The sequence below is a fragment of the Ursus americanus genome, chromosome 23 (assembly GCF_024610735.1).
Source record: "Ursus americanus isolate L20-20 chromosome 23, mUrsAme1.1.p, whole genome shotgun sequence".
Taxonomy (NCBI): domain Eukaryota; kingdom Metazoa; phylum Chordata; class Mammalia; order Carnivora; family Ursidae; genus Ursus; species Ursus americanus.
The window spans coordinates 6,211,630-6,232,304 of record NC_142149.1 but is presented as its reverse complement, the minus strand read 5'-3'; the positions used below and the strand labels follow the sequence as shown (position 1 = coordinate 6,232,304).

The 20,675-nt window shown below is 56.5% G+C and overlaps 2 protein-coding genes across 3 annotated transcripts; both read left to right on the top strand.

Moving 5' to 3' along the window:
* Nucleotides 1-408: 408 nt before the first annotated feature.
* Nucleotides 409-8,343, top strand: OTOP2 (otopetrin 2). 2 transcript variants are annotated; one of them, XM_045814626.2, is made up of 7 exons: nt 409-724; nt 1,412-1,548; nt 2,824-2,882; nt 3,324-3,461; nt 3,752-3,757; nt 5,419-6,289; nt 8,172-8,343. In XM_045814626.2, the coding sequence occupies exons 1-7, from the start codon at nt 409-411 to the stop codon at nt 8,340-8,342; spliced, it is 1,698 nt and encodes a 565-aa protein (XP_045670582.1). In that variant the 3' UTR covers nt 8,343. The 2 variants fall into 2 exon arrangements, with proteins under 2 accessions (XP_045670582.1, XP_087710831.1); XM_087854705.1 differs by lacking the exon at nt 3,752-3,757 and having other exon boundaries at nt 3,324-3,457; nt 5,406-6,289.
* A 1,820-nt stretch (nt 8,344-10,163) lies between these two features.
* OTOP3 (otopetrin 3) lies at nt 10,164-20,574 on the top strand. Its single transcript, XM_045814456.2, is given in 8 exon segments — nt 10,164-10,182; nt 14,668-14,802; nt 14,805-15,224; nt 15,314-15,450; nt 16,074-16,132; nt 16,415-16,533; nt 18,103-18,917; nt 19,978-20,574. Coding segments are annotated over 8 exon segments (1,875 nt in total). The 3' UTR covers nt 20,149-20,574.
* Nucleotides 20,575-20,675: the final 101 nt, after the last annotated feature.

The window sequence follows — 20,675 nt, the reverse complement described above, 5'->3', positions numbered from 1 at the left end:
TCAGCCTGCCCTCCCCGGTATAAAGCGCCCGTCCAGCCCGGTGTGGGAGAGAGGAGACGCTCGCCGCCCCCTGACCCCCAGCGCAGCGCGGGCTCCCGGCCCAGCCAGGTGGGTGCCCGGACCAGAGGGTCTACGGACTGGGGAGTGGGGACGTTGGACGGGGTCCGACGAGGCTGCCGCGGCTTCTCATTCCCTCCGTCGTCGAGCGAGATACCCGAAGGGTCGCTTTTCTCTTCCCTTTCCCCAGCGCTTCCTCCACCACCCCGGCCCCCACCCTCCGGGTGAGGAACTTCTCGCTTTCTAAACCTAGGGATAAGATGGAGGAAGGAGAGCCCTCGGGGTTGACCTGGGGTCCTGTCCCCTCCTCCTCCACAGTGACCCGTCCAACCTCCCCCAGTCGCCCCTGCCATGTCCGAGGAGTCGGCCCCGGGCCCCAAGGAGAGCCCACCGGCAGCGCCGCGGGCAGGCTCCCGCGAGGTGTGGAAGAAGGGCGGCCGCCTGCTGTCCGTGCTGCTGGCCGTGAACGTGCTGCTTCTCGCCTGCACGCTCATCAGTGGCGGCGCCTTCAACAAGGTAGCGGTGTATGACACCGACGTGTTCGCGCTGCTCACCACCATGATGCTGCTCGCCTCCCTCTGGATCCTCTTCTACCTCCTCCGGACCGTGCGCTGCCCCGACGCCGTCCCCTACCGGGACGCGCACGCCGGCCCCATCTGGCTCCGAGGTGCCAGGGGAGGTGGGGGGGGGAGGTGGGGGGCAGGAGAGGAGCCAGAGGCTGGGACTTTCAGAGGAATTGTGGAGTGCGCGTCAAGGTAGGGGGTTGAGAAATTCCCCGGGGACCAGATGTGTCTGAAGATGAGATGGGCTGCGGTTGAAAGAGAATAGAAAAGGAAATAGTCTTGGAAGAAGAATGAAGTGAGGGATGGAGGGGAACTTCTTTGCCCTTCCTAAAGATTGAAAAGGGGTGGTCATGGGAAAGCCTTTGATGGAGAGCAGAGACCAGATGACAGCTGCAACTGAAGGAGCCCACCTAGGGCCAGTCTTACCCCAATCCATGCAGCTCCAAAGAGATAGGGGCTCAATAGGATATCCACCCATCCATCCACCCCCTCAATCCTATACTCATCCTCCATCCACCCATTCATCTTTTAATCCATCCATTCACCCATCCACCTATCCGTCCATCCATCATCCAATTATCCACCTATCCATCTACCCATCCATCCAGACAGACAGACAGACAGCCATTTATCCATCCTCTCACCCACCCCATTCATCTGTCCATTGATCCTTCCACCTACCCTATTCATCCCTCCATCCACCCAGCCATCCAACGAACCCCCCATCTAGCCATCCATCCTCAGATCTATAAACCATCCTCTCTGACCCATCCCCCACCCCTCATTCCCAGGTGGGCTGGTGCTGTTTGGGATCTGCACCCTTGTCATGGATGTCTTCAAGACTGGCTACTACTCCAGTTTCTTTGAGTGCCAGTCGGCCATCAAGATCCTGCACCCTCTCACCCAGGCTGTGTTTGTCATCGTCCAGGTGGGTGGGAGGAGTGTTCTTGAGTGTGGTGGAAAGGAGCCAACACCTGGTATGAGGTCAGGAGATCTCCACTCTTCTACCCTGAGCAATCAAGTAAGGTGGGGATAGGACCGTAGCATGGGTCATATGAGTCCATAAATCTGGAAGCGCTTGGTAATGAAGTAATATCCAAACGTGAGCTCCTACTTAGGGGCCCTGTGATTTCATTTCAACCCAAGCAGTGCCGGTCTTAACATCTAACATGTCAGAGTTGTGGCAGCTGCCATGTCTCCTAGAACCTGGTCCGCCTTCCCTGGGGACCTGTAGAGGGGGTCCGTCTCAGCTCAAGGTCCTGCTGTGGGCATGGTGGGTTTGCCTGTAGAGGGGGTCAATCTCAGCTCAAGGTCCTGCTGTGGGCATGGTGGGTTTGCCTGTAGAGGGGGTCAGTCTCAGCTCAAGGTCCTGCTGTGGGCATGGTGGGTTTGGCTTCAGCTACTGCCCATATGTTCTATATTTGTTTAGGAAATAGGGTATCCTGTACCTGGGGTTTTTCAAACAAGTTCAAGCATATATTTTTTTATTTGTTGCATACATAAGACTCTGAAAGATCTTCTGATTGAGCTGAGGCAGGACTGGTCTTACAGGAGACCAGAACAGATCTCATCCCTGTACCATGACCAGAATGACCACATGTAGGGTTCCCTCTCCTGAAACATCACCTCTGCTGTGTGGATTTCCACAATTCCACACGTTTATGACTTTGGTACTTATAATAGTTTTACCTTTTTACGGTGTGTAGGTTTGAAGAATACGCAGGTAAAATGAAAATACAGACACCCCCACATCAACAAATACCATGACAAGGATTTGTTGGCAACGAGGGGAGGGTTGCAGAACAACAAAGGATGGGGATGTTGCCAAGGGGAGGGGAGAAGCCACCAGAGATTCTTTCTACCCAAGAGAGACAAGACCCAGCCTCAGGCTGGCCTGGCTCCCAGGAATAAGTAACTAGACAGTCAAAACTCTACCTGAAAACAGCAACAACAACAAACAAACAAACAGCAAGAGTTTACAGGTAACATTTTGCAAACTCTGAAAGAACAGAGAATGATTTTATACAAATTGTTCCATAGAAAGAAAGCGCCTCACTCATTTTTATAAAGCTAAGATAAACCTGGTAGGTTAGTATGGGGGCTCTTGAGGTGGAGGGAACATACTGCCGGGTTTGGACATGGGCACTCCAGAGTTTAGCCCATCTGCAGAGTGAATGACCTCCCCCGCTCTCTCTCAACACAGACTTACTTTCTCTGGGTCTCTGCTAAAGACTGTATTCATGTCCACCTGGATCTGACCCGGTGAGTACAGGCTCCACAGCTCAACATCCACGTCCACCCGGGGCCTCTTTCTGCGCCCTTGGTGGGGTTTCAACTAAGGCCCCTTTGCTCTGTCAGCCTGAGTCCACCACTCTGTGCTGTGTTGTGTGCATGCGTGTGCCTACACACCCATACCCGTGTGTTTCGGTGGCATGGGTTATATAGTGCATTGTATGTGCTTTCCCTTAGGAGAGGGGGCAGCAGTGGCCTGAGCCCCTGGATGCTCCCTGGTCCTCTCTTGGGTAGCATCCTGGCCAGACTAAGTGTTCCTTCCAAACTCAGCCTCTCTGTTCACACGGGGGCCTGACTGTTTTCTTACTTCCCAACGTCATCTCCCGGTATAGTTCCCCAGCTTTCCATCTCCCCAGGGACCCACGATGGGCAAGCCTCTCACTGGCCTCTTTGCTCCCCCTCCCCAAACAGGTGCGGTCTCATGTTCACCCTTACCACCAACCTGGCCATCTGGATGGCAGCTGTAGTGGACGAGTCCGTGCACCAGACCCACTCCTATGATAGTTCCCACAGCAACACCAGCCATCTCCGCCTCGCCCCTGACCGTGAGTGTCCGCTCCACTTTATACCTGGTCCAGGGACTTCCAGGCCTTAGGCAGGGTGCTTGTCTCCCTTGCCCTCATGAGAGAGGAGAGCCTCCTCCTGCTCCAGGCTCTGCCTCTGAAGAAGTATAGGTGCAGGTGACACCAGAGGTGTCAGGGACCATTTTCTCTTCCTGGAGGGTGCAGCTTTGGCCCCGCTGTTCAGGTCTCCATCCCACCAAAGAAGGGGTTTGGGCTCCAGAATGAAAGGGTGAGGGCGATCAAAGGGAGGCAGATAGCTCGATGGTGGAAGCACAGGGCAGAGTCTGTCAGGGAGAAGGTAGACAAAATAATCACGATGACAATAGTGACACTTGACTGAGCTCCGTATGTCAGGGTCTGTGGTAAGTGTCCTAAACACTCTACCTTACTTAACCCTCACAACTTCCCAATGAGATGGGAACTTTTTTTTTTTTGAGAGAGAGCAAGAGGGGGTGGGGGAGGGGCAGAGGGAGGAAGACAATCTTAAGCCGACTCCGCAGTGAGCCCAAAGCCTGGTACGGGGCTCGATCTCACAACCCTGAGATCATGACCTGAGCAGAAATGAAGAGTCAGAGGCTTAACCGACTGAGCCCCGAGATGAGGACTATTAATATTTCCATTTTACAGATACAGAAACTAAGGCATTAAAGGTTAAATAGAGCTTGAAATTGGGAGACCTGGGATTGAGATCCATCTTTGCCTTGAACCGATATGCTATACTGAATGAGCTCCACAGGCCCCCTGGCCCTAGTTCTCGGGACTTCCATAGGGCCCCCCACTAATCAGAACCAGACTAGATGACTAAGTCCATCTGGATTTTGCCTGAAGACACACGCTCTCCTAGTATGGAAGGGTCCAGGAACAGAGAGCATGGAGCAGGAGACCCCAGCCCAGCAGGACAGACAAAGGGCCACCTTGCATATACAGAGAGCTCCTGAGGATGGTGAAAACCAACCCGGAGGGGGCGCCTGGGTGGCTCAGTTGGTGAAGAGTCCAACTCTTAATTTTGGCTCAGGTCATGATATCAGGGTCACGAGATCAAGCCCTGTGTCGGGCTCCATGCTGGCTGGGCCTGGAGCCTGCTTAAGATTTTCTCTCTCCCTCTCCCTCTGCCCCTCCCCCTGCACACACGCATTCTCTCTCTCTCTCTCTCTCTCTCTCTCTCTCAAACAAAACAAAACCAAAAAAACAACCCAGAGAGGTGGCCAACTTAACACGCTGGGGCCCTGGGGTGCAGAGAGGCAATACTAGGAAGGTACCTGCCGTGGGGTTGGGAGCCAGGTCAATAGCTCTGCCATTACAAGCCACGTTACCTCAGTTAGCCTCAGTGTCTGCATCTGCAAAACCAGTGGGAATAGTTCTGGGGATCAAAAGAGAAGTTTGCCAAGATCCAAGGTATTCTAAAAAGCGCACTCCGGGCACAGGACAGGATTCCTATAGGGGTGCTACAAACCAGAGTGCTGGGAGGTCACGGAAGGCACCTGGCCAAAGCAGCTCACGTTCTGGGCTGAGTCAGATGCCGGGGAGAGCCTTGAGGAAGCTTGAACTCTGGGGTTCCCAAGAGGGCCACCATCTACTGGGAACAGAACCTCGCCTATCTTGGGGAGCCAGGGGTGATTACTGATTGGGAAGGATTGGAAATGTCTGCCTGCAGGAATGGCATGGGATGAAGCAGGCAGAATCTGAGGTTCCGATTTTTGTTTATTGAGCACCTGCTGCTTACTGAGTGTCCCAGTCTCTGGAGCATAGTAGGTGCTCAGTAAATACCTGTGGAATGAATGCGCCTGCCGGGCCCTGTGTCGGCATTTTGGGATACGGTGGTGAATATGGCAGACAGTGATTCCGCCCTAACAGAAGCCACAGTCGAGAGGCGAGGGTCTTCTCCAGGAAGGTGGGAGGGCGGTGCAGCTCTGTGCCTCTGTCTCCACAGCGGAGCGTGCCAGCAGCTCGGTGGGCGGAGACTGTTCCTGCAATACAGCCATCTGCCAGATCTTCCAACAGGGCTACTTCTACCTGTATCCCTTCAACATCGAGTACAGCCTGTTTGCTTCCACTATGCTGTATGTCATGTGGAAGAATGTGGGCAGGCTGCTGGCCTCCTCCACCCACGGCCACGGCCACGGCCACACCCCATCCCGGGTCAGCCTCTTCCGGGAGACCCTTTTCGCTGGCCCGATCCTGGGCCTGATGCTCTTCGTGGTGGGGCTGGCCGTCTTCATCATCTACGAGGTCCAAGTGAGTGGGGAGGGGGGCCGCACCCAGCAGGCCCTGGTCATCTACTACAGTTTCAACATCATCTGTCTGGGGCTCATGACCTTGGTCAGTCTGAGCGGCTCAGTCATCTACCGTTTTGACCGCCGGGCCATGGATCACCATAAGAACCCCACTCGAACCCTGGACGTGGCGCTGCTGATGGGCGCTGCCCTGGGCCAGTACGCTATCTCCTACTACTCTATCGTAGCCGTGGTGGTGGGCACACCCAGGGACCTACTGGGAGCGCTCAACCTAGCCCATGCTCTGCTCATGATTGCCCAGCACACCTTCCAGAATGTGTTCATCATCGAGAGCCTCCACCGGGGACCACCCGGGGCTAAGCCTCATGACACCACCCCCAAGGAGTCCTGCCATGGACTTACCTTCGCCAACCAGGATGCGCTCCACACCTTGCCTGCCTGCCCACCCACTCCCAGGCTGGTTGGCACCAACCCAGTGGGCCCTCAGGAAGCAGTGGCCATCATCTCGGCCCCCAGGGGCCACTGGAGACGCCGGTGCCTGAAGGACATTTCTCTGTTTCTCCTGCTCTGCAATGTCATCGTGAGTAACCGGGGGTCGTTGGGGGGGGGGAGATGGGAATGGGCTGGTGGGAAGAGAAGGCCAAGGAAGGATGCTCTTTCAGGTTTATTCACTTGGCCTTCTCTGTCTTGCCTCCAGCCCACTCGAGAAATCTACAGCTCTCTAGGAGAGAAGCAAGTTCAGAGAGGGTCAGATGCAGCCCCTGGGCAAACAGCATCTCAGGACACAGAGAGAGAATGAAATCCCAGCCTTCTGGCATCTAGGCTGCAGATGGAACTGGAGGGGTCCCAGGGAATGCTGACATGGGGGCTGGGCAGAAGTGAGAGGGAGCCGTGAAGTGATGTAGAGGGAGGGTGCCCTCACCCCTAGGTGGAAGGTGTGACTGCTCCTGGGAACGTGTGACCAGCCTGCTTCTCAGAATAATTGGAGCAGCATCAGGAAGTAGCAGAGACCAGCAGAAGTGTGAGCACTCTTAGCAGAGTGCGGCGGAGGGCTGGCCTGGAAGGGGGGCATTCGCAACAGCGCCCCCTCCCTGCTAATTCAGCAGAACCGCTTACTAAGAGAAACTTCGTGTGCTAGCAGCGGACTTCACCCCAGGGCACAAACACTCCCCGGGAAGACACACCCCCCAGTAAAGGAATACCCCTCGTGTGGCTACAACCCAACAGAGAAACACTCCAGTGTAGATAAAGTCGCTGGGGGAGAAATTTCCAATATGCAAACATGTACCCATGTGAGTACATCGCAAATACAGAGCACAGCTCTGCTGAAGTTTCACTCAGTATAAAAATGGCCCTTGCAGCGATAACCTCCAACAGAAAAATATCCCTAAGATACAAACACCCTCAATGTGGGTCTATCGTGATGTAGAACAGGACTCCAGACTGATTCCCCCCGAGCGCACACTGCACGAAATACACCAACGGCCCTGACCTGGGTGCATTCTCAGTGTGTTCCTGCTGTGAATACTGCCCAACGGGCAGGTAATCTGTTAACAAACAAACAAACAAACAAACAAACAAACAGAAAAAGGTGATCACCAATCTCTGACCATCCAGTAGAAGCAATAAGGCTCAAAATCTCCTTCTATCTTGGGCCGGCTGGGAGCCTGCCCCCAGCCTGGCCCCGCCCCCACCTCCCCCACCCCCACCGGGGGCCCCACCTGCAGGCTGGGAGCCACCTCCAGGGATGATGTTTTTGCTGTCCCGAGTCAACTCTAGGAGCATCATCCCCAACTCCATTTCATAGGACAGACAGAAACAGGCTCAGAAAGGAGCTGTGTGTGCCCAAGGGCACAGTTAACTGGGGCTGGGGAAGGTGGGGCTGGCCTAGAAGCCATTGTTCTTTGCGTCATACCCCACACCTGAACCGTCTGAGCTCCAGCCAGAGATGAAGCAGGATTCCAGCCTTAACATCCTCCCAGACCTGGGAAAGGAGGGGAGCTGGAGAACAGAGCTTATGGAGGGTGGTGCTGGGGTCCACTTCTGGCTAGATCCTGAAACCCCTGCCTTGGGCCTGTCTGATTCTACCACCACCCTGCACACATCTCTCCAGGAGAGAGCTGCTGATTTAGTCGTTTGTACCAAATTCTCACATCACCTATCTTTTTCCCCTCTTCCCCATCTGACAAATGAGCCATGATAACACGGTAGGAGACGTGATCACAGGGGGAGTCCCAGCCTGCGGTGGGCAAGTTCGGTTGGGCACATTTTCTGAGCTCCTTTGTGAGTGCCAAACCCTGCCCAAGATTCTGAGGTTCCCCACTCACCACCCCTCAGCCCTTGTTTTCCAACAAACTAGAGGGCTGGGACCCCCATCCTGTCAACCCCCAGCAAAACCCACAGCAATGACCGGCAAATGGCCAGGCCAGGCCAGGACCTGACGCGCTCCTCTCTCCCCACAGCTGTGGATCATGCCTGCCTTCGGAGCCCGGCCTCACTTCAGCAACACTGTGGAGGTGGACTTCTACGGCTACTCGCTGTGGGCAGCCATCGTCAACATCTGCCTTCCTTTCGGCATCTTCTACCGTATGCACGCTGTCTCCAGCCTGCTGGAGGTCTACGTGTTGTCCTGAAGCCCCCACAGAGACACACAGGGGTGGGGCTCTGCTCATGTGCCCACTCCGAGACCCCCAGCAAAGAACCCCAGGCTGGCGGTCACTATGCTACATTACCACCCACCCCACCCCACCCCACCCACCCCCCCCCGCCCCAGGGTAGAATTTGCACCAAAGTTATTTTTCCAGGATGAGTTTTTACATCACAATCAGGACATACCCACCCACCCCAGCATGATCCAGAAGCATGGAGTGACCAGGGAGAGGAGACCTCTCCCTATACTATCCGGGACCAGGCAAGATCTGGAAGTGTTGGTGGCTCTGGCACCACCCCTGATCCGAGCCCTGTGGCCTGGCCAGGACAGCTGCCTGGAGCTGGAACGGCCTGCAGTTCGCCAGCTGCTCCCCACTCCTTGTCTCAGCCACTCCATCTGGGATGATTGCAGGACAGGCTCTTGGGGGTCAGAGCTGGAAGGAACCCTGGAGATTTTCAGGCCTCAAGCTTTTCAGCGGGTGAGCCAAACCTGACTTACAGACTGGGTACAGACCAGTCAGTTCCTGGGCGGCTGGGAGCAGCTGGGCAGAGTGCGCAGGCTGCCATCTTCCTTGTCCCCTTATCCTCAAAGGACAAATACATTTGTTTATGTGTTCCATGAAGCATGAAAGGTCAGGAAAGACTGACCTAACCCAACGACCATTCTACGAAGGAACCTGAGGCCCAGAGAGGTAAAGCGACTTGCCCAAGGTCACAGAGCTAAAGAGAGCCAGAGCCTTTCTACTAAGAATCATAATTCTCAAACAGCAGAACTTCTTTTTCTTTAAATAAAATATTTCAGGAACCCAAGTTTATAACACAAACAGAGCTGTTCTAGTTTAAGAGGTGTTGGGGGACAGAACCTTACTGCAAGGGGCCTCCTCTTACCCACCACCCCCACTCCCTGGGGGTCCCCCAGGCAAAGCCCTAGGGCTTCTAATCCAGGAAAGGCATGAGATGGACTAGCAGGGAGAGAACCTGAGAAAGCCAGGCAGAGATTGAAGAGGAGGCCCTGTGAACTAGGAGAGGAGGAAGAATCAGTGGCCGGCCACAGTCAGGTGAAGAGGGGACAGGCTACAGTGGGGACTGGGGTGGGGGCTGGGGTGGGAGAGGTGGGAGCAGCAGCGCCTGGAGCATTAGGGACTTGAGAGGAGGACGTGTCTGGACCCTGCCGGCAGGATGAGGTGGGCAGGTCTCAGAGGCTGCGGGTAGCATGAGGAGGGCACGAGGGGGGGGACTTCCCTCCCCACCCACCTCCTGTCCCGTCAGAATGAGGTCTCTTCCGCCCCAAGTTCACGTTTGATTTAGGGAGAGAGAGTGGAGAGGCGAGGTTGCTGTGAGACCGCACCCCTCTCGGGTGCTGGGTGGGGTACAGGAAGAGACGACACCAGACCTGGGAGGGAGGGGGTCCAGTCTGTTCCCTGCCTAGCCACCAAAGGAAAATGTGGCCTGAACCCCTTTGCTGCAGCTTAAGGACGTTGCACCCCCCCCCCCCCACCCGGGAGGCGGGCGGTCGCTGGTCCTCTGACCCTGAGGCCGAAAGCCTGCGCCGCCTCCGGCCCCGCCCGCCCGCCTAGCCGCCTCCCTACTGGCTGCACCGTCCGGGTTGGAGCCCCTGGCGGGCTAATTAACGAAGGATTAATGAGATTCCCAAAGTCAACAGAAAAATCGATGGGCGGAGGAGCCCGAGCAGCGGCTGCGCAGTCCCGCGAGGGTAGGGCGTCGGGGGTATCGGTGCGGGCGCGGGGGCCTCACCTGGACTGACGATCGGCGCTGCGCCAGCAGTCGGTGGTCAGCCGGCCGCGATGCCCGCCCAGGCCTCAGGTAAGGCGGCCGGCTAGACTCAAGGAGCGCCCTTGGGCTGCTGGCGGGACATTCCCGGCGGGCCCACCCTTGACATTCACACCTGCTCCGCCCCCAAAAACCCGGTTCATAGACTAGGGGAGGAAGGGCGGGTTGACTGGGCGGAGGCCAACCCCTGGCGACCGCAGAACGGGCCCCTCTCTGCCCCCCACCCCAACTCTAGCTCCGTGCCCCACCTCCTTTCCGTGGATGGAGCGCACACAAAAGTCAGCAGGGCGCGCCCCACCCCAGCCGGTCTGGGCGCGCACAGCCAAAGGTGGGTGCTGAGGCCAGAAAGAAGCAAAAACCAGGACGGCTGGGTAAAGGGGTGTGGAGTTGGGACTGCCTGGACGCCCAGTCTGAGGCATATGGGTAGCGGCTGCCCCAGGCCCCGCAGTCCCTCGAGTGGCTCGTAGAGAAATCCCAAGCTCCCAGTCCGCGCTCAGCAGACTCCTCCAGAGCTGGCCCTGCGCTCCTAGCCAGGCGCCGCGCCCCGACGGCTGCGCCGCTTTCATCACCTGTCTCTAATTGCGACCCACAAATCAGTTTGGTGTTCCGCCCTCCCTTGGACTGGCGTCGCGCCGAGGGACGTGCCAGAGGGCGGCGGATTCCTCCTTGTCAGTGCTGGGTGCCCTCCCCCTCTTCCCCGAGACCCCTACGTACCCCACCCCGGCACCCTCCCCGCGGCGGACCGAATCGCCACTTTCAGGGCTCCCTCTAGCGACCGTTGGAGGGTTGGATTGGGGGTGGGGAGGATAGGGACAATTGGAAGAGGGCCCTGGAGAGAGGGCACCTGGAATCTTGTCCTCCAGTGTCCCCTCTAGGCCTGCAGTCCAAGCAAAAACCGCCCCTGAAATTCACGAGTAATCCTGACCCTTCCAACCTCTCCAGGACCTCGGCAGAACTGGAAGGAAATGCACAAATAGCTAACAGGCTCTACGTGCATTTACATGCATTAAATCATTTAATTCTGACAAAATCCCTATGAGGTAGGTATTATGCGTTAAGTCCTCCGTTTATTCATTCGAGAAATCTTTACTGAGCACCTTCTATGCATTGGGTACTATTCCATAGTTGTACATCCATTTTACATATGGGGAAACTGAGAGTCTGAGTAGCTTATCCAGGATCACAGAGGTAGTAAGTGCCAGAATCTGGACTCTTTTTTTTTTTTTAAGATTATTTATTTATTTATTTATTTATTTGATAGAGAAAGCTGAAAGAGAGCACTCAAGCGGAGGTGGGGGGAGGTGGAGAGGCAGAGTGAGAAGGAGAAGCAGACTCCCCGCCCAGCAGGCAGCCTGACCTGGGGCTCAATCCCAGGGTCCTGAGTCAAAAGTAGACGCTTAACCGGCTGAGCCACCCGGGAGCTCCCAGAATCTGAGCTCTTAATCCTTGGGCTATACTGCCCTGAGAAGACAAAGGAGATTTCTGGGGAAGGCTGAAAGGAGCAGTCGGCGTTGGGAGAAAAGGAGCAGGGAGGTGTCCCTATGAACCTTATGCTTGCTCAATTTAGGCGGGGGAGCCTGGGAGGAAAGATGAAGATCTTCTCTAAAGTCTCCTAAGCTGGGCGTGCATGGAAAGGACTTAATGGAAAGGGTCTCTGTCCATGCTTCTCCCCCCCAGAAATCTCCCCCCAGAAAATGGCAAAGTCAGCCAGCGAGAGTGTCTTGCCTGGGCTAGGTTTGGAGGGTTCAAGTTAAGCAGGACCTGGTCTCCACCCTGGAGGAGCTCCCAGACTGGAGGGGAGCCAGCCATGCCCACAGCGCCTCACCACACAGTGCACACCCACTCTCAATAGATGCTTGGGCAGGGAGAGGATGCTTCCCGGGAGAGGGGCTTAAGGTAGGTGGTGAGGTTGGACGGGAACCATTGGTGGAGGGTAGCAGGCAAGGCAGAGGAACAGCGGGCTCCAGGAGTGAAGGGGGGAGGCGGGAAGCCACCCAAGAAATGTGGAGCCCTGGAGCCCTCTGGCTAGGCCTGGATCAACATGGGGACAGGTGCGCGAGTGTGAGAGGGGGGCTGGACAGGGAGGGGGAAAAACTAGAGCAAAGATGACAGAGACGACTGGGAAACGGGGACAAAATCTTTGGAGAATCTTTAAGAGAGGACTGAGTTTTGTTATTCTATTTGCCATAAGAGAACCAAAGAAGATATAAATATTGAACAAGTTCACATGGGCGTATGGGGGCTGGAGAGACTGTATTTTAAAGCCAAATGCAGTGAGGGTCTTTGGGTGGTTACAGAGAGGGAAAGGCTGAAGTTCTCGAAGCTCAGAGTTCAAAGGCAGAGACAGAGCAAAACACAGTGGGTTCAAATGGGGCAAGCATAATAGGTGATGCCCCAGCAACAAACATGGGGTGCAGTGGGGGTACCTAGTACAGCCTAGGCATGGGGTTCAGGGAAGGCCGCTTAGGGAAGGGGGTTTCTGCTCTAAGCTGTAGTCAGTCAAAGGGCAAGTGGGTGGGCATTGTGGGCAAAGGGTGGGGCATGGGTGGACAGGGAGGTGAACAAAAGCCAGCACGTTCTGGGAACTGCAGCAGGACGGCGCAGCCCGCGGCAGGGAGTGGGGTCTGAGGACAGTGCTGGAGAGGTAAGTCGAGGCCAGACCAGGAAGCGGCAGAAGCCAGCCTCCAAGCCCAAGCTAAACACGCACTGCCTGGTTTCGTTTGTGAAAGGCTGCGCAGGCCATGCGAGGTAGTTTGGACTTTATACTGAGGGCAATTGTTTGCCTTTTTTTTTAAGTTATTATTTTAACCCAAGTATAATTAACATACAGTGTTATATTAGTTTCCGGGGTACAATATAGTGATCCCCCAATTCTATACATCCGTCAGTGCTCATCACGATGAGTGTGCCCATCACCTACTTCGCCCACCCCCCACCCCTCTGTAACCACCAGTTTGTTCTCTAGGTTGAAGAGTCTGATTTTTCGTTTCTCCTTTTTTCTCTGTCCTTTCATTTGTTCGTTGTTTCTTAAATTCCATATATAAGTGAAATCTTGTGGTATTTGTCCTTCTCTGACTGACTTATTTCACCTCAGCGACTGGTTGCCTATGTTGGGCTCAAAGTAGGGGAGAGGCACAGCGCATAGGGAGACCAGTCCCGGAGAGAGAGGAGGGGGCCCTGGACGAGGGTAGAAGTTGAGGTCAAGAAAAATCTAAGGGAGACTTGTGGGCTAGAATGGATAGGCTGGGACCCGAGAGGTTGAGGGGTGAGGGGGGAGGCAAGGAGGGTGCCCAGCTACCTGCTGGGAGAGGTGGTGATGAAGATGCCACTCGCTGAGAGGATGTCCCCCTGGAGAATGGGGACAGAGAGCACTTGGAACCCTGGGCCCAGAGCACCAAGCATGTAAGGGCAGTGGCAGCCCCAAGGGAGAGAACCAGAGGTGGCTGGGGATGGCAAGAGAGGCTCCCAGGTCAGCTCGCACAAGGACAGCACCCTGAAACACCAGGGCATCCCCACTCTCTAGGGCGGCTTCAGTCTCACAAGGAATGGGTACCCAAAGGGCCCACAGGGGAGCGTGCTGGACTCCTGGCTGGGGCCCTGAGCTGCCGGTATGCAGTGACCCAATATCTGGGTCCAAGAGAGGCGTGACAAAGAGTGGGCCTGAGTGAAGGCTTGAGTAAGTTGAGAAAGTAGCAGGAGACATTCAGGGAAAGAGAAAAGTCGAGGATGGTGTTCCCCATGTTGTGCTGGGCATTCACAGGTCATCCAGGAGTCGGGGTGGAGCATGGTGCATACGGAAGTCAGTTCCGTTCAAGGCTGGGGCATAGCATGCATGCTGATCCCAGCCTGTCCCTTGTTCACCGCAGACATCGCAAATCAATCCCAGAACTTTTCCCCCTAAACCTTAATGCGCTTTAAAATTAATTTTAATCACATAAATAATACGATCTTAAAAACGAGGGCATTAAACCACTCCCAATCCTAATACCCACTTCCCTTCCCCAGAAGAAACTCCGGCTGTCAACCTGGTGGGCGTCTTCTAGACCTTTTAAAAGGAGTGATTTTATGTGTACTCATAGGTACCCATAATAGAGTATTAGTTCAGATGACAGCATTCTTTCCCACCACACCCACACTCAGCCTCAGGATCCTGCCCCACACAGCAGGCCAGGCAACCATTACCCGACTAACCGGAGTCAGAACACGAGAGGACACTTGCTCGCTCTCCCTGGCTTCAGGAGGGAAATACCTCCCAGAGGTCAGCGGAACACGAGCTGCCCGCTCGTGGTGAAAAGTCACAACCCCGGAAAATGTCCAGTGTCCAGACATGATGCAGATGCCTCTGGGTCTCTTAACAAACGTTATTTTCCTTCTCAAGATCAGGCGCTGGGGCAGAAAGCGGGACAGCCCTGCAGGGGGCTGGGAGGGAGGTATTCCTCAAGCCAATCAAAATCATCCCTGTGTTTATTTGGAGCACAAAGAATTTCCATACCCCCTGGTCTGTTCGAACCTCCCCAGGTCCCGTGAAGTCGACAGAGAGGCTGCTGTTATTTCCAATGTCCGACCAGGGAGGTTGCAGAGCCTGCCCCAGGTCACACAGCAGGTCCCTAACTGAAGCCGGGACAGCCCGGCAGCCCACCAGGACCCTTTCTCCCCAGCCCCTCTTCAGGCTCCATCCGTGGCCTCCCCAGAAGCGCAGGGGATCGGAGCAGCCCCGGCCGAGGGGAACCTGGTGCACGCGGGGGCCCAGCAAACAGGGGCTCCCGCCTCGTCCCGGCAGAAGTCCTGGCTGGTGCGGCATTTCTCACTGCTGCTGCGGAGGGACAGGCAGGCCCAGAAGGCAGGGCAGCTCTTCTCGGGGCTCCTGGCCCTCAACGTGGTGTTCCTGGGCGGAGCCTTCATCTGCAGCATGGTCTTCAACAACGTGGCCGTCACGCTGGGCGACGTGTGGATCCTGCTGGCTGCGCTGAAGGCTCTGTCCCTCCTCTGGCTCCTCTACTTTGCCGCCCGCACCACGCGCCACCCCCACGCTGTGCTCTACCACGACCCTCACGCGGGACCCATTTGGGTGCGGGGTGAGTGTGGGGGCACTGGGTGGACGGAGAGGGGTGGGGAGGGAGAGCCAGGTGCAGGGGGGGTGCCAACGGCCACCTGGCCCGGCCAGGCTCCCTGGTGCTCTTCGGCAGCTGCACCATCTGCCTCAACGTCTTCCGGGTGGGCTATGACGTCAGCCACATCCACTGCAAGTCGCAGCTGGAACTCATCTTCCCTGTCATCGAGATCATCTTCCTCGGCGTCCAGGTGACCGGCCGCCCTCCTCCCCATGCCGCGTGCACACACTCCCTGCCTGTGCCCGGAAACCACCACGCAGGCAAACACATACGGGGCCGAGGGGACGCACACACGTACCACAGCCCCCCACTCCTGCCTGCCTCCACACACCCGCACCTCCTGCCTGCAACCACGCACACCTACACGTGTGTGCCTGCGTCAGCACAGCCAACGTGTCACTGACATGCAGACACCTGGAGATACGTCCACCCGTGCCTACTGGCATATGACCAAATCTACACCCCCCGCCCAGGTTCACAGAGCTACTACCACTCGCGTTCCTGAGTCCCTGTCCCGTGCCGGGCATCGTGCTAGCCATTTCTTTGCATCATCCTTTCCATCCCCCCAGTAAGCAGGCATCCCCCTGAGGGGTAGGCATTTTAGCCTCATTTTAGAGCCAAGGAGACTGAGGCTCTGAAATATTTTGCCAGTGGCCCAAGATGACACAGCAAGGAAATAGCAGAGCCAGGATCCCAATCCAGCCTTCCTCACTGTCACTTCCGTTGTAAATACACACAAGCAATTGGGGCACACACCCCACGGTTCTACCACCGGGACCCCAGGCCCCGGGCTCAAGGCCCCATCTCTTTCAGACCTGGGTGCTCTGGAAACACTGTAAGGACTGTGTTCAGGTCAGGACCAATCTCACCAGGTAAGATGGGGCACTTTCTCTCCCTCCAACTCCTGGGTCCCCCTGTCCCCCCGCTAGTGCCTGCTCCCACAACTTCCTTGGACATGGTGTCTCTGGGGCCACCAGTTAGTCTGGGAAGGGGTCCCAGGGGTCCCAGTCCCGAGGGCTGCCTCCTCCGTAGTCCCCATGCCAGATGGGATCTGGCTTTGGGACAGAGTGGTCACCCTAAAGTCAGTGATGATGAGGGTGGGGCACCTGGGGAGCCGGCTGGGCTGTGTGGGCAGAGTGTGACACGTCCTCCAGGTGTGGTCTAATGCTGACCCTGGCCACAGACCTGCTGCTGTGGGTGCTGGCTGTCACCAACGACTCCACGCACCGCGAGATCAAGGCTGAGCTCAACGCCCTCATGGAAAACTCCTCAGGTACAGAGGAGACATGATCCCCAGCCCTGAATGCCCACACGCACACACACGCACACACGCTACACTCCCTCCCAGAGCGGGAGCAAACTCTGGAGGCCAGATCACGACTAACACTGGTAGACACCCTGCCCTCATTCTGTGCCTGTCCCATGGGGTGCTAGCCCCCTGCAGCCCTGCTCCAGGCCTCTGCCTCGCCATCAGCAAGCTCCTAATCCTGGCGGGGCTCTTCACTGATAAATCCAGGTGTGCACCCCACCCCTACTATTAGCATTTTACTTGCAAGAAACCAAAAAGGCTTCAGAACTGAAAGTAGTGTCTTCCTAACACAATTGCAGATACCTGGACCTATCAGGAGGGACAGAAGATTTTGGAGCCGAAAGAACTCCTCAGAGTTCCATGTGCCCAATCCCCTACCTGTACATTCTGCCCTTAGAGGCTGTATCCCATAAACCTACGTGTGGGACTCAGCCGCACCCGTGCGTATAAAGCACCCGGGTGGCATCACCATCCTGACCCGTGTGCAGCCATCCTTCCCAGCACATTCACGCCTTTACACACCCATGGCAAAAGTCATGGCCCGCCTGTGTACGATGGATATTCCTCACACTCAGACACATTGTTCAGAAGAGCTGTGCAAAGAGAATTTCTTTGGCAAGTGACATCACAGATTCTTTCATTACTAAAAAAATCTGAACACGCAGATGAGTAAAAGAACGGGACATAGCCATCATCTAGACATAATAATTACTAACATTTTGCCATATTTATTTCAATGTTTTGCTAAATTACGGAGATCACAGCGTTTCATCTCAAAACATTTTAGTGTGCATCCCTTTAAAATGAGTATATTTCCCTACACTACCACAACGCTCTTCTAATTTCTAACAGAATTCCTCAACATCATCCCCATCCTCTCCAACGATCTATATTCAACTTTCTCCAGCCAGCCTGTGAAATGTCGTCTATGATGATGCGTTCAAACACGCAACGTGCTTGGTTGTTCCATCTCTTAAGTCTCTGTGTTCCTAATGGTGCTGAGGTTTGTCAGGCTGCGTCCTAAGGGTGGCATTTGACTTGTGCTCCTCTTCCCTGTTTTGCCTGCAAACTGGAAGTACGGACCCAAGTCTTGATTAGATTCAGGTTAAACACTCTGGGCACCAGCGTTCTACAGGTGATGCCGCGTGCTTTGCAGGGCACCTCACGGCGAGGCCAGGTGCCCGATTACCCCCCAGCGCGAGCTGCTCAGCCAGATCCTCCCGTTACAAAGTTGCAGATCTCCTCTTGCGCCCGACCAGCGACCTGTAGAGGTGACATTTGACCCCAAAGACACCATGTGTTGAACGCTTTAGGAAAGCGTGGCGCCTGAAGCCTGGGATCCCTTTGTAAAGAAATGACCATCCTGTGATTTCTGATTTCTATCTCTGGGCCTCAGTTTCCAGGTCTGTAAAAATGGGCAGCTGGGTCCCTTCCACCTCTGGCATACTCCAGGGGCACAGGACTGATTTGTGCAGCTGGTTTCCTCCGAGCAAGGCCTGAGTAACTATCCCTTCCCGCCCTGCCCCCTCCCAGGCAATGACACCAACACCTGCCTCTGTCTCAACGCCACGGTGTGCGAGGTCTTCCAGAAGGGCTACCTGATGCTCTACCCCTTCAGCACCGAGTACTGCCTCCTCTGCTGCGCTGTGCTCTTTGTCATGTGGAAGAACGTGGGCCGCCGCCTGGCACCCCACACAGGCGCCCACCCCGGCACCCCTCCCTTCCACCTGCACGGGGCCATCTTTGGGCCACTGCTGGGCCTGCTGGCCCTGGTAGCAGGCATGTGTGTCTTCGTGCTCTTCCAGATCGAGGCCAGTGGCCCCACCATCGCACGCCAGTACTTTGCCCTCTACTATGCCTTCTATGTAGCCGTGCTGCCCGCCATGAGCCTGGCATGCCTGGCGGGCATGGCCATCCACGGGCTGGAGGAGCGAGAGCTGGACACGCTCAAGAACCCCACCCGCAGCCTGGACGTGGTGCTGCTGATGGGCGCCGCGCTGGGCCAGATGGGCATCGCCTACTTTTCCATCGTGGCCATCGTGGCCACTCGCCCCCATGAGCTGCTCAACCGCCTCATCCTGGCCTACTCGCTGCTGCTTATCCTGCAGCACATCGTCCAGAACCTCTTCATCATCGAGGGCCTGCACCGGCGCCCGCTCTGGGAGACGGTGCCCGAGGGCCCGGCAGGGAAGCAGGAGGCTGAGCCACCCCGCCGGGGCTCCCTGCTGGAGCTGGGCCAGGACCTGCGGCGGGCCTCGCTGGCCTACATCCACTCCTACAGCCACCTCAACTGGAAGCGACGGGCGCTCAAGGAGATCTCGCTCTTCCTCATCCTCTGCAACATCACGGTGAGTGGGAGCGTTTACTATCCCAAGGGTGATTGGCCTGTCCCTTGTGTTGTCAAGGACACCTGCCTCTTTCCTCCTAGCCCCACGCTGCTTGAGAGCAGTGTCCCCCCGGCATCCTGCAAGGTGCCTGGCATGACTGTGCCCAGCACGTACCTAAGTGCTCTTTACAAACGTGTAAGATGTTCCCCTTCAGCCAGTTTACTTTCTAGTTGGAGAGACACGGGGAAACCAGCCAGGGAATTAGCAAGAAAGTGATCACCCCCGGAATCTGGTCCAAGGAAGAGATCACAAAGTGCCAGGTTTTCTAAAAACTCTCTAGCGGAAGGAGTTAACCATGACTGCTGGGTGTCTGGCAGCTGAAGTCCCACGTCCGCCTCTCCATGCTGTCACTCTGCACGCTCACCCCGTGCCGCAGGCCCCATTCGGCACCATCACTGCCGCCGTAGGGCAGATGGGGAAACTGAGGCTTAGGCGGTCCCACAGCCTGTCAGTGGCACTGCCGGGACAACCAACGGTGGTCCAAGGGCACGTTGAACACCACGTTCCAGGCGCGTTGCGCTGGCAACCCCTGAGGTGCTGAAGCCCCGGCCATAGGCAGACCACACGCTGTAGCCTGGCCCGAAAGTGCAGTAGGAGCTCAGAGAAGGAAGTGCGGGCCACAGGGGCCAAGGGAGGCCTCATGAAGGTTGAGTCTGGGCCTTGAGAAAGGGTCAGAATTTGGACAGAAGACAGGGCCAGGTGGAGGGAGCAGAGAGAGTCAAGACCGGCAAGAGGTGGTGGAGGTCGGGGCACAGGGGAGCCCAGCTTGACAGGGCAGGCTGGGCCACGGCTGATGGCAGTGTGGGGCCTCATGGTCCACCTGGAGCTCAGGCTGGCATGTGGGGAGGTGGCTGTGCGATGGGGTGGGGGGATGTGGCCGAGGAGTGGGGGGGGGAACGGCTGGCTTTGAAAGCCTAGGGCTGAGGGGATGTTAGGGTGGGGGCTTGCCCTCCCCTCCCGAGCAGAGCACCCTGGGGCATGGAGAGCCCTCTCCCTGACTCAACCTCCTTCTCCTCCCCAGCTGTGGATGATGCCTGCGTTTGGCATACACCCAGAGTTTGAGAACGGGCTGGAACAGGACTTCTATGGCTACCAGACATGGTTCACCATCGTCAACTTTGGCCTGCCTCTGGGGGTCTTCTACCGCATGCACTCCGTGGGGGGGCTGGTGGAGGTCTACTTGGAGGCCTGAGGCTGCCCAAGGACCAACCCCCAGCAGAATTCCCAAGTGCCAAGACTGGGGAGAAGGTGGCCCAAAGCCTCTGAGCAGGGGCGCCTAGACCAGACTGGGTTCCCCAAAGCCTCTCCCTCCCCAGATCCTCACTGAGGTGGGGGCACTGTCTGCAGCCCAAGACCAAGGGCAGAACCTGGACACTGAGCTTCTGATGCCCGTGCCCGGGACGTGCGTGCCCCTGCTCACCACCACAATCAGTACAGCCCAGGGTGCACCCAAGAGGCCTGAGTCAAGGAGGGCCGCTGCCACCGAGCCTGGCCGGCCTCAGGGGTCTGCCTCCTTCTGCGGGAAGGACACCTGGTCCGAGCTCAGCCCAGGACATCCCAGAAGCTTGCAGCCCAGCAGGCAGCCCTGGCCCTCCCTCACCACGTACTCTGTCTCCTAATGAGCTCATTAATTAGCTACCAGGCAGGGTTCAACAGCTCTCTCCTGCTGCCATAAACCCTGTTTGTTTGATCGATTACACTCAGGCTTCGTGACATTTG

Coding starts and splice junctions, on each gene's coding strand:
- OTOP2 (XM_087854705.1), top strand. CDS start 409: ATGTCCGAGGAGTCGGCCCCGGGCCCCAAGGAGAGCCCACCGGCAGCG. Junction 725..1,411: donor CGGCCCCATCTGGCTCCGAG/GTGCCAGGGGAG, acceptor CCTCATTCCCAG/GTGGGCTGGTGCTGTTTGGG. Junction 1,549..2,823: donor CTGTGTTTGTCATCGTCCAG/GTGGGTGGGAGG, acceptor CTCTCAACACAG/ACTTACTTTCTCTGGGTCTC.